Source organism: Artemia franciscana, chromosome 18, assembly GCF_032884065.1.
Source record: "Artemia franciscana chromosome 18, ASM3288406v1, whole genome shotgun sequence".
Lineage (NCBI taxonomy): Eukaryota > Metazoa > Arthropoda > Branchiopoda > Anostraca > Artemiidae > Artemia > Artemia franciscana.
Genome location: NC_088880.1, coordinates 1419597 through 1432968, shown reverse-complemented (window position 1 = coordinate 1432968; position 13372 = coordinate 1419597). Strand labels below are relative to the sequence as shown.

At 35.3% G+C, this 13372-nt stretch overlaps 1 protein-coding gene across 3 annotated transcripts in view; it reads right to left on the bottom strand.

Moving 5' to 3' along the window:
• LOC136038489 (transcriptional coactivator YAP1-like) overlaps nt 1-13372 on the bottom strand; it is a 66374-nt gene that overhangs the window by 28772 nt on the left and 24230 nt on the right. For all 3 annotated transcript variants that reach the window (XM_065721573.1, XM_065721571.1, XM_065721574.1), the window contains exons 2-4: nt 7886-8435; nt 3105-3220; nt 1485-1607 (exon numbers count right to left, since the gene is read on the bottom strand). In XM_065721573.1, coding sequence (XP_065577645.1) covers nt 1485-1607; nt 3105-3220; nt 7886-8352 — 706 coding nt within the window. In that variant the 5' untranslated portion in view covers nt 8353-8435. The remainder of the gene's footprint in view (nt 1-1484; nt 1608-3104; nt 3221-7885; nt 8436-13372) is intronic.

Sequence of the window (13372 nt, the reverse complement as noted above, 5' to 3'; positions counted from 1 at the left end):
TCTGTCAATTGAACTCCCTTCTCATCAAGTCCTGGAAGTTTTAAATTAATACAATTAGCTATTTCTATGACATTGCTGATATGTCCTTTTGGTAACCTTTATATTCGTTTGCTTCTTAAAATGTTCTTCTTAATGTTCTTAGCCTTACAAGTAGTTGGAATACAAGTAGTAGTAGTTATGTAGCACAGGGCATTAGTAGTAGGAGGCACATATTGCCGTTTCTTCAGATGATCTGCCCCTTTAAGTATTCTCCAAAAATTCCAACTTAATACCCAAATGAATTATTGAGATACGCTCTTTCGACAATATGCATACACCTAGTGTCTTTTGATTTAGTTCAAATTTACCCTCAAGATTGTAAATTGAGCTGTGTGGTAATAGTAGTAGTAGTGGTGGTAGTTGTACTAGTAGCATGCAAATATTGGTTCTCTCCCTTATCATTTCCTGAAAGTTCTGAATTAATATACACAGTTATTCTGCCCTTCTTCTTTTTAGAATAGTATATGTAAACAATGAAGGAACTGCCTAACTTACAGTCCTTGCCCTGAGGAGGGGAGGTTGACATCCCCAAAGACATAATTACTGGATCTTTTAACAATGCTGAAAAAAACGCTCTCTTAAAATCCCTCCATCAGTTTTGACTCTTAAAAGGGAGCTAGAGCTTTACATTTTCAATCAGATGATCCTCCTCTGAAAGTTTACACGGCCATCCTTTCCATAAAAACCGTATATGCCCCCAGGACATAACTTACAACCCTTGCTCCCAGACTCTGGGGAGGTGTGCCAACCCCAAAGACCTTGTTATGAGATGCTTAGATTGCTATTTGAACAAATGAATATCTCAAAATTTTTATCCGATGCATTTGGAGAGAAAATAGGACGTGAGGGGTGAGGGCTAGTTGCCCTAAAATCACCTCTGACTCTTAAAAACAGCACTAGAACAATGAACCCCCTCTGAAGTTTATACGAATACCCTTTCCTTAAAAACTTATATGTCAACGGGGCATAACCTAAAACCCTTGCGTCGAGGGGGGAGGGTCATCCTCAACGACTTAATTACTGGACCCTTGAACTACGGTGAACAAAATGTCTATCTCAAAGTTCTGATTGGTTAAGTTTGGAAAAATGATGGGTGAAGGAGAGGAGGGACTGGTTGCCCTCCAATCACTTTCGACAGTTAAAAAAGACACTAGAACTTTCAATTTCCAATCGAATGAGCCCCTTTTCGAGATTTCGATGACAACACCTTCTATACGAAGTGCTCTGGTCTAGAACCGAAGAAAAAAAAAAAAAAAAAAAAAAAAAAAAAAAAAAAAAAAAAAAAAAAAAAGAAGAGCCCTTTTCAAACACCCGGTATTTGAATCAATTTGGTCCCTTTTGAATAGAAGGATCGTCTCAAAATTTACCGTCACATCTGACAAATTCTAATAAAAAACAAAATCCAGTAATTTGATACGAGAAATCACGTGAAAAAGGGTACTTACGGATGCGAGGATCAAACCATGTGGTCACTTTTGTTGCATGATCGATGAAGTAAATTTCTCCTTGTGGCGTCATCGCTTGCTCCCAGCCATCTGGAAGTGGGCCAATGGCTTTAACTTGTTGGTCTAAAAGGAAAGAAGACTAAAATAAGTAACTGAGTTTCTTAAGGCTTTATATCCCTTTCTTTTTAAATGAAATTTACGCTTTTGGTTTTCTTTTTTCTTTTTTTTTGGACACAGACCATCAGATTTTAACTCTCCAGAGTTATCATCGAAATCCGAGACTGAGACTTTTCATTAGAGGAAAAGACTTAAAAAAAATTTTCACATAGTTTCTGGGCCTTTAAATTTTTCGTTTAAACAGTAACATTTTTTTTTTGCTTTTTCAATTTTACTTCCCAGAGAATCTCCATAATTGTTTATTAGATTTTTTTTCTTTTTCTTTTTTTTTTTTTTTTTTAGAAGAACCCAGACACATAAAATTTTCATTTTTTTCAAGAATTTTATTTGGAAAAACTGAAACCGACCTTTGAGCAAAAGCAATTACTGCTTGTTTTTATTTCATTTTTTATTCTTTATTTGTTTATCTTAATTTTTTTAAAGACCAATCCAGACATATGAAATGCACACTTTTTTTCGAGAATTTATCAGAAAAAGACTGAAACTGACTTTGATTGTAGAGAAACCAGAGATATTTCTGAAGAGCCTTTGGGCTTTTATATGTCCGTCGTTTTTTTAGCAAAAGCAATTACAGTTTGTTTTTATTCCGATTTTTCTCTTTTTTAAGGAGGCCAGACCACATAATTTTCACTTTCTCAAAATTTTCTATCAATTACAACAGAAAACTAAACTTTTTAACGGGACCTTGAGGCTTTTAAATGTAGCTTCCTTTTTAACAAAGGCAATAATGGCTAGTTTATTTTAGAAGGACCCCTATGATTTCTACTTTCCTTAAGAACACTATGCGAAAAAAAAAATTACGAATAAGAATATTTTTAAGCCAAAAAAAAATCTGACGATTTTACACAAGCCCTGGGCATTGATATACCTTCTTCTTTTCTTTTAGAAGAACCTAGTACAAAGAATTGTCCTTTTTTCCAGAATTTCCATCAGCAAAAACTAGGATTGAGACTTTTGAGTAAAAATGCATGACATTTTTTCCAGGGTCCTTAAGGCCATTATATGCTGTTTGTTTATGAATAAAAGCAATAAAATGATAAATAGTTTTTATCAAAGTAATTTCTCCAAGATGACTGGATCAACTGCGAATGAGAGAAAATGTCCGAATTGCTTTATGTTTATTTTTATACTTATATACATACTGGGGAGTAGAGTGAAGCATATATATTTACTTTTAGGCTATATACAGAGAAAATTGTTGAAGACAGCATGTAGAAAAAAAAACACAAAAAAAACACACAACTTGATGCTCTGTTTATGTAACTCCTAAAATTCTGGCAAAATAAAAAGAAGGGGTTATTAAGCTCTTGTTTAAAAATGTTCTAGCCAAAATTTTGGATTATAACTTCTGAAAATTCTTGAGTGTGCCAAATCAGGACAATTACTTTTTGGTGTTTTAGTTCTACTGTTATAGCCATTAAAAGCTATTAAAATTTCACTTACACGACTGCAGTGGAGCATGGTTTTGAGCAGGATGTGGCGAAGGGGTTGAGGAGCCAGTATCTGATTGTGGAGACTTCTTCCTTGGATCGTCCCATGTTGTTGTTTGTGTATTATGACTAAATAGACACACGTGAAATTAGAACAATAAATTAAAGTAACCTTACTTAATATAATTAATAAGTGTATGTGACACTTGGTCAATCAGTAGTCTAAAAACAACAACGTGACGTTGTACAAAGGGTAGCTGAAGCGAGTAATTTCTATTGAATAGTAGTAGATTCCTTACAAACAGAACATATTTTGTATGCCTCAAGAAAGCAATGGCAAAAGATGGCGAACAGGCAACGGCAAAGATGAGATGGCCAAAAAAGGAGGCTATAGGGATGGCGAAAAAATCAGTAGCTTGCCTTAAAAAAACATGAATTTTAAATGTAGTTTGGCATGAATATCCTTTTTTGTCAGGCGACTGGGGAATCGAGCTTAAACTTCTAGAAATTGGCTGAAGTTGATTCTTCAACTGTAAGCATGCTCCACCAGAAGTTATTTTTCTTGGGATCAGCATGATGAAGTCAACTGAACATATACCTTACATAGGTCTCCCCGTTGAAGTATATTGGGCAAATCCTTTTAACTCACCTAATATTTGAATAAATCCAATATATGCTTACATGATTATATCAGCTCATCTTGTAAAGAGATGGCAAATAAATCAGTAGGTTTCAAACAGTTCGTGGTAACAAACTGTAGTAAGGAGGGACCCGGCTCAATAGTAAACAAAACTCTAATAAAACGGAATTTTGATACTAGAAGATACATTAAAAGAACCTTATTTTTATGCTGATTTTAAAAATATAAGTTTTATCAAATTTAGTCTTACTCATCAAAAGTTGCGAGCCTGAGAAAATTTGCCTTATTTTGGAAAATAGGGGGAGACACCCTCTAAAAGTCATAGAATCTTAACGAAAATCACACCATCGTATTCAGTATATCAGAGAATCCTATTGTACAAGTTTCAAGCTCCTATCTCCAAAAATGTGGAACTTCGTATTTTTGCGTCATGGGTGCCTGTTTATTTGTTTTTTGTTGTTTGTTTTTTTTCCCAGGGGTCATCGTATCGACCAAGTGGTCCTAGAATGTCAAAAAAGAGCTCATTCTAACGGAAATGAAAAATTCGAGTGTCCTTTTTGACTGACAAAAAAAGTTGGTGGGCACCTAGGCACCCTCCCACGCTCATTTTTTCCCACAGTCAACGGATCAAAATTTTGAGATAACCATTTTGTTCATCATAGTCAAAAACGTAATAACTATGTCTTTGGGGATGACTTACTCCCCCACAGTCCCCAGGGAGAGGCTCCAAGTTACAAATTTTGACCAGTGTTTACATACAATAATGGTTATTGAGAAGTGTACAGACATTTTCAGGGAGATTTTTTGGTTGGGGGGGAGGGGTTGAGGGGAGGGGGCTATGTATGAGGATCTTTCTTTGGAGGAATTTCCTATGTCACGGGGGAAGAGAAATTCAATGAAGGGGGCGAAGGATTTTCTAGCATTATCATAAAAAAAAACAATGAAAAAATAAATGTGAACAAGTTTTTTTCAACTGAAAGTAAGGAGCAGCATTAAAAATTAAAACGACCATAGATTATTACGCGTATCAGAGGTTCTTCTCCTCCTAAATACCTCGCTCTTTATGCTAAAGTATTTTTAGTAATTTCAACTATTTATTCTACGGCATTTCTGATTCAGGGGCCATTCTTAAAGAATTGGGACAAAATTAAGCTTTAATGTAAAGAGCGAGATATTAACGAGGGGACACACCTCCTCATATACAAAATAAAAATATACGAATATAAAAGTTCGTTACGTAAGTTAATTCTTAAGTTACGTATATTTTTTACTAATAAAAACGTTCATTAAAAAAAAAGTTCTAGGTGCCTTTTTAATTAACCGAAAAATTGGAGGGCAACTAGGCCTCCCCCCACCCGTCTTTTCTCCAAGGCGTCTGATCAAAACTAACAGAAAGCCATTTAGCCAAAGAATTACTATTCATTTCATTTTAATAATTTATGTGCGGAGAGCCAAAATCAAACATGCATTAATTCAGAAACGTTCAGAAATTAAATAAAAAAAAACTAGTTTTTTTTTTAACTGAAAGTAAGGAGCGACATTAAAACTTAAAACGAACAGAAATTACTCCGTGCATGAAAGGGACTGTTCCCTTCTCAACGCCCCGCTCTTAACACTAAAGTGTTTTACTGTTTAATAAACTAGAATTGAGAGAAAGATTCAAACTTTAGCGTAAAGAGCGGGGCGTTGAGAAGGGAACAGCCCCTTTCATACACGAAGTAATTTCTGTTCGTTTTAAGTTTTAATGTCGCTCCTTACTTTAAAAAAATAGTTTCTTTTAATTTAATCACTAAAAAGCGGTGAATATTATAAATAGTTTTGTATGAATACCCAGTTCTGTCAGATGGCTGGAGAATCAAGTTTAAACTACAAGAAAATGTCTGAATTCTGAACTTAATTCTTTAACTGAAATGAAATGAATTTTTTTTGGGATCAGCAGGATCAAGTCAACTGATTATATTTACATTGGTCTCTCCACTTAAGGATATTAGGCAAATTGTATCACCATACATCTGATTCCAACCGATATAAGCTTATATGATTATATCAGCTCACCTTATATAAAGATATAAAATAAATCAGTAGATTTTATTAAAAAGTGACGAACTGATGAATTTCATGTATAGTTTGGTATAAATACCGTTTTGTCAGATGGCTGGGGAATCGAGCTTAAACTACAAGAAAATATCTAAAGTTAATTCTTTAACTGGGATCAAGCTTCACCCGGAGTAATTTTTCTTGTAATCGGAAGGATCAAGTCAACTGGTTATATAATTTGCATCAATCTCCCCATTTGATCATATAGGCAAATCCTGTTAGGTTAGGTTATGCCCAAGAGCCTTTGTGAGGATTAATAAAGCAGATTTCATTGTGAGCTTATCTTATCCCGTGCATCCTGTCAAGCGGTTCTGTCAAGAAGAAACCACTTTTCAACCTCTGGAAATCTTTTAGCTCTGTTGTTTTACCGAACTATTTATATATACAACATTGTTTTGAAAATTCTTTCAGATTCTTACATCAAAGCTTTGGTCAATTTTCGTTCGCATTACCGCACATCTGCTTCATTCCCCCCCCCCCTTCCATGGCCAGCAATTCCCAACTTGTTGATGAACTGGGCATTTCAGACCCCAATATTTCTTTTAGAAAAGGAAGTTTCTATACAGCATGTTATTTAACTCATCCCTGGTCTTCAGTGCCAACACTACTTTTTTCAATTTATTATTTTAGTATTAATTTATGGATTATTATTTATGTTTATGTTTTAATGTTGTATATTGTTTATGTTTATTATTATTTATATTTATGTATAATTTACGTTCATTAGACTAATTATAAGTATTATTTTATTATTTATTATTATTATGGTATTAATTTAGTATTATTTGTATTCAGTTTAATATTTTTATGCCTTTAAGTATCCGTATGTTGAATAGAAACGTTGGTAAGTCAGAAACTTGGGCACAGGAGTCTAACAATTATCTAAAAAAAGATTTAAAATGTAAGCCAAGCGGAATAGGTATTAATCCTTTTATCGCGCAAGCATGTGCTTTAACTACTGCTGAGATTGATATTAAGAAGTTGATGTTATCTCGAGGACGAAAAAACAAAAAACACAACAATCATGACGAGCCTTCAGTATTAATCTAAGTATCTTGGACTCAGGTACGGCTTTACTTTACAGCGATGTGTAGGGAATCTAAAGTAATTGCTTTTGAAGGACTGCATTGACAAGAAGGTATCGGAGTTCGACATCAAGTCCTAGAGTTCTATCAGTCATAGGCTATCATAGATCTCAAAGGCTACAAACAGAGGCACTCCTTGGGTTAGCAGTGCCCATAAAAAAATTAATTACACCCCCCCCCCTTACAACTCAAATATAAGCAAAAAAAGTCGACACGCGGTGAAAAATTGAATCAAAATGGGCAACTCCCCAGCCCCCACCCTAGCATCAGCTCTGGCAACAAACATAGCACTAAGAAAGCACGAGATAGCCTGACTGCAACAAGACATTAGACTGTTACACGTATGTCAGCATAACTGCACAGAGGAGACCAAAAGAGTGACTAAATCTAAAAACAGTTAGTGGCACTTCCTCATATCTTAGCGTATTCTCAAGCATCACTACCGCCACCCAGCAAAAATTTACATAAATAAAATATAGCACATGTCGTGATTTCTACTCTGACAAGATATGGTAGAACGCAAGTTACTATTTTCTGATTTAAAAACAAAGATTGTTTAGTCCACTTGTGTGCGATGGTCAAACTCTAAGGTTATTCAGCCATTTTTTTAAATTGATAAAAATGAAGGAAGGAGGGTAAGGATCTTTTCCCTTTCATTTTCTAGAAATGATACAAGAATATCACTTTCCAAAATCTAGGATGGGAGATTTAATAGGATGCTTCAGTGACTGTCTCTCGTTCTGGCCCCTCCACCCAATTCGGAGCCCCCTGCGAAATACCATAACAACAAGGAGGATTACGCAGAGTTAATTTTGCCTTTGTCAGCCTAAAAGGCATATCTCAAAATACCTAAACTTTTGTAACTTCAAGTGCTCTGTTTGTGCTAGCAATAATGACAATGATTAGAGAATATGATTCTAACTTGTTTTCATTTGGAGATTTTCGCAAACTATATGTTTTCAATGCACTTACTTAAGAAAATAGAGAAGCCCTTCTGGAGTTCTAGCCTGTTCCCATCCTGGAGGCAGAGGCCCAAGCGGATCATCCAGCAAATCAAAACTGTTTGTTCTTAAATGAGAATGTTGCGCTGCTTGTTGTGCAGCTGCGAGAGTGTGCTGCAACGAGGCTGGAGAGCTCTGAGCTCGACTGTGGAGGACTTGAGGCCCAGGATTTTGGGGTGGTGCAATAGTATAGCGTCCTGAGTCCCCAGAATTTTCCCGACTATGCGACACACTAGTTACTGACGGAGACTTTGAACCAGTGGCTGGTGGTATAAAAAAAGATTTAGGTAAATTCCTTAAGTGGAGTGGAACTTGTGCTGGCCTCTGGTCTGGTTTCAAAGACATAACAAACAAGCTCTCCATTAGAGAGTCGGAATCACTCCTTATGTGCACCACTTGGTTCCCTTTCTGTTCAGTTACTTCCTGTGGTTTCGACATTATTTCTATCAAAGGCACAGATCTTATCACAGATTTTTTCTTTCCAAACTGGCACTACAGCATATGAGCTATTCAATGAAGTCCTGAAAAGAGAAATAAATAAGTAATCAAAAATAAAGAAATGAAAAATATTACGGTGCCCTGGAGACACTTCTTACAGGTGAGAAGCACTTATTATAGGGGGGTGGGGGTTACGAAGAATTGTTGATATCCGTGTAAACGAATATAAAGAACTGTATATTAATTCAGAACACAAAAATCTATTTAATTTGGTTGCCATTCATTTAATTACAGTATGGTAGAGCAGGTTGGTGTCAAAATATCTTTACAGTTTTAGAACTGCCAAGTGAAGTGCTGAAAAAATAAGAATCTAAACGAAACAAAAATGGATGTAGATACTCCAGGGCAAACACTAGCGCATATAGCATCAAATAGACGTTCCAGTTGATGTGAAAGTGAACAAAATATCAATATGACTAAAATTTTTAAATATATAACCATGGAACATAAAAAACAAATAAATAATTTTGGTGTTAACATTTAAATAGCAACAAAGACACCACTGCCTTTGCATCACAAACATCAAAACAAGAAGAACAAGAGAAATTCCTGTTGTTCTTATTGTTTTGGATGTTTCTGTTAACGTTTCTGAGATGTCAGGATGTTTCATAAGAGAGCAGGTGAGGGGGAACAGTAAATGAGCTACTCTAATGTTGCAAATAATGTAACGAGCAAAAAAAAATTGAGCTAGTTAACAGGAGAATGAACAAGAATAATTTAGATACATGTATCACCAACATAACAGCACTAATTAGTCTTTCTTAAGAGATTGAGAGGGAGGATTTGCATATACGAAAGTAGTTACTGATATATACTTAGTAGTTACTATACTTAGTAGTTAGTTGTTACTTGTATATACTTATACTGAAGTAGTTACTGATTCCAACAAGCAATAACAATTGCACAGTAGTTTACAAAAAAACACAGATCGCTTTAAAATGAATTCGTGCTTGGAAAAGAAAAACAACAATAAAGAAGCTAATATAAAAGTCTGTTTGATAGCATCATAGAACGATGGGGTGTTTCAAAGGGGTGAAAGGGGATTATTATATAGATAATATTAAATAAACAATTTTGCACTAGTTAACTGGAAAATGACAAAAAATTCGGCCAAGTTAAAAAAAAACAAGAAATCTAAAACAAATATAATCAAACAAGACAACAAAACAAGAAAATAAAACAAATAAAATCACTAAAGATCTGCGGAAAGAAAACATAGGTATTTTCGAAGATTACTATATCTTTTCGTGACGTTAAAATAGCAATTCAAATAGGGACAAATCTTTCTATTAGATAGTGAAAACAATGACAAAATCTCTGGATATTTCGGTCGCATACACAGTGACTGTCATCAGCAGGTTTTAGTTTGTCTGCTGATGACGTTCAATGTGTATGTGACCGAAATATCCAGAGATTTTGTCTTTGTTTTCTCTGTCTAACGAAAGGATTTATCCTTATCTTCAACTGTTATCCGTGTGGAAAGGAAACATTATGGGAGGGAGGTAGAAGGTACTAAATGGTTTATTCAAAAATGATCATACCCTACACCAAATTAAGTGAAAAAAACACATTCCACTAAAGTCTTCCCACTAACCAGCAATTAAGGATGATGCTTCTTGTGCTAGTTTTAGTGTGATTTGTCTTGTGGTTTTAAAGCATCGACGCAAGAGTGACGATTTATCCATCTAACAAATCACATTTTTGAAATTTGCTTTGAATTTGATTCTGGATTGAAAAATGTGAGGAAAACGTGTCTTAAATATCCGAAAATAAAAATTTTTACCTATTCTATTTTTACTGAACTTAGAAAAAGAAATTTCTAAGAAAAAGTCGAAGTAATATGACCAAGTGTGACCAATATGACCAAAGTAAACTCGAAGGGTTCCAAATAGTATAAAACTTCGACCAATTTCTAAACTGCCAGTACTCAGGGGGCGTACTTTGGGGGAGGGGGCAGTTGCCCCTCCCTCAATAATATGGAATAAAACATTGTATATCCAATGCCCCTTGACTATCTTGATATGGACCCCTCTATTCAAAAAAATGGACGAGCTCGAAAATGGATAAATCTAAAATGATGAATTCAATAATAAACTATTTTGTCGTTTTCATGCGAATTGTAGCTGTAAGCTTGTCACAAAATTGCATGTTTATATGAAACACAAACCTTAAGGAAAAACTTCTTTTATACCCAATTAAGAAGTTTCGATTCACAAATGTATAAAAAATCCTTTCTAGACCAGGAAGGCTTTCCTAGAAAGGGATAAAGCCTATCCCTTTTCTATCCCTTATCCCTTTTCTAGAAAGCCTATAAATTTGCCAATTATAATTCCAGTCGAAAAAAATGTTTTTGAACAAGATAATTTTTATAATTATTTTGTTATTATAATTATAATTTTTATATGAGAATTATTTTGTCTGACAGCACAGAGCTTATCAACGCACAAGAACGAGAACATCAGATTGACAAAAATGTCATTTGGGCTTTATTAAAACAATTTTTAACAAGCCCAAAAATTGGGCTTATTAAAAAAAATAAGCCCAATCCACTAGTAGACTGGGGATCTACTAGTGATTGTGTACTTGATGATACCAAGAGTTTGGTTAGCCTCTGCTACTATAACACAGGTGTGGCAGTTGGATTTGAGGTCTTCATCAACACAATTCATCAACATCAGATTCATCATTCATCAACATCAACATCAGAATGACAAAAATGTCATTTGGGCTTTAGTAAAACAATTTTTATTTCTAGCTGTGCTTTTATTTCTCCTAACATTCACAAGGCAAAATCACCTTAATAACGAATATTAAAAACCGAACACTGAAACTTAAACCGAACGAAAATTATTACGTATATGAGGGGGGTTGGCCCCTCCTCAAAACCTCGCCCTTCACGCTAAAGTTTTCCGGCACTTTTAAAAAAGTTACTTATTGTTCTAATTAAACGACCCTTGTTTTCGGGAGTCCTTTTCAACGAACTGCGACAAAATTTAAATTTTAGCGTAAAGAGCGAGGTGTTGAGGAGGGGACAACCCCCTCATATAAGTAACAATTTCTGTTCGTTTTAAGTTTTAATGTTGCTCCTTACTTTCAGATGAAAAAACTTGTTTTTTTTTATTTCCGATGGTTTTTAAATAACTTCAGGAAATCTGGCTCCACCTCCACAATCCCCCTCCCCAGGGGAATATCCTCTGTAAAATTCAATCCTGGTGAAACTTTACCCCGGACAACTACCCTTAACACTTCCAGGCGTAAAAATGAGTCAGTAAAGAGAAAGCAAGACATAAAGAAATTCCGCATAGGAATTTTGGCAAATTCCTCAAGTATAAAATTTAGCATGAAAAATTTATCCCATGGAAACATCTGTCTCCATAAAAAATCTACCTATATAAAATCCCCGCAACAGAAAATTCGTCCTCCTCTCCCCACCAGAAAAATATGTGCATATTTCCCAATAACAAATACTATATGTATACAATGGGTATAATTTCCCTAAAGGTTGTGGGGGGTCATATTATCTTCAAAGACGTAGTTATTGGGCCTTTCAACTATGCTGAGCAAAATAGCTATCTAGAATTTTGATCAGACGGTTTTGGGTAAAAAGTGGTGTGGGAGGGGGCCTAGTTACCCTCCAATTTTTTTGGTCACTTAAAAAGGGCACTAGAACTTATAATTTCCGTTAGAATGAGCCCTCCCCTGATGTGATGTGATAGGCCCACTGGGTCAATACAATCACCTTGAAAAACAAAATAAACATGCATATGCAATCTTTCTTCTGGCAAAAAAAAAAATATCCACATTTTTGCAGATAGGGAGCTTGAAACCTGTACATTAGGGATTTCTGATACGCTGAATCTAATGATATAATTTTCATTAGGATTCTATGACGTTTAAGAGGTATTTTCCCTATTTACCCCTTTTTCGAAAATCAGGCAAATTGTATCAGGCTCATAACCTTGATGAGTAAGACTAAACTTAATGAAACTTTTAAATTTAAAATCAGCATAAGAATTCAGTTTTTTTTATAAAATCTATTGTTATCAAAATTCTGTTTTTTAAAGTTTTGGTCACTATTGAGCCGGGTTGCTCCTTACTTATAGTTCGTTAACACAAACTGTTTGATTACTGAAAAGAACAAATGAGTGTGATATGAAAGCTTGACATATTTTGTTATTCATTCTTGAAAGTCTTAACAGCATTGTAATTATTAATGTTATAAAAGATAAACCGTCTGAAATTTATTTTGTCTTCAGCAAGCCAAAAATACTGTTCTAGTCTTTAGATCATAGATGAAATTAGGATTACTCCTGTTCGATGTAACTTCCGTTTGTTTTATTGCTAGCGATATGGACGAATCCATACCGTCACCCATATGGATGGTCGCCCTCTGATCACTTTTGGCTCTTATAAGGGAGCAATGACTTTCAAATGAGCCTTTTTTGGAAAATTAGGAGTTTTTGAAATTTACATGACGCCAGTGTACGTGTACGCCAGTGTACGCTAGTAGGTGATGAAGGGACCGCGGGAAATCTGCTACATCCCAACGAGTGAGCTATGGTTTTGTTGCCCAATCCTTGTCAAGATTTGATTTGGAGCTACCGATTGTTGTAGATCCCACTGTCATCTTGCTCAAGCCGTTCCACAGACCTATGATTCGGATGTAGAAGAAACTGTTTCTTTCTCCTGTCTTGGCACGGTTTCAAAACAGCTTTGCTGAATGACCTCTGGAACTTGACAACCGAGCAGGTTCAAACATATCTTTGTCGTCAAACTGGAGAAACCCATGGGTCATTATCATATAGCCTCGGCATTGACGGTATGCCAGAGTTGGTAGCTTCGGGCTCTGCAGTCAACATCCATGCTCTTTATATTTGAGATCCTTTACGCATTTTGTTTTCACACGTCTATGAATGGATTCGAGAGCCATCTGGTCTGTTTTATGAATCGGCGTGGCGAC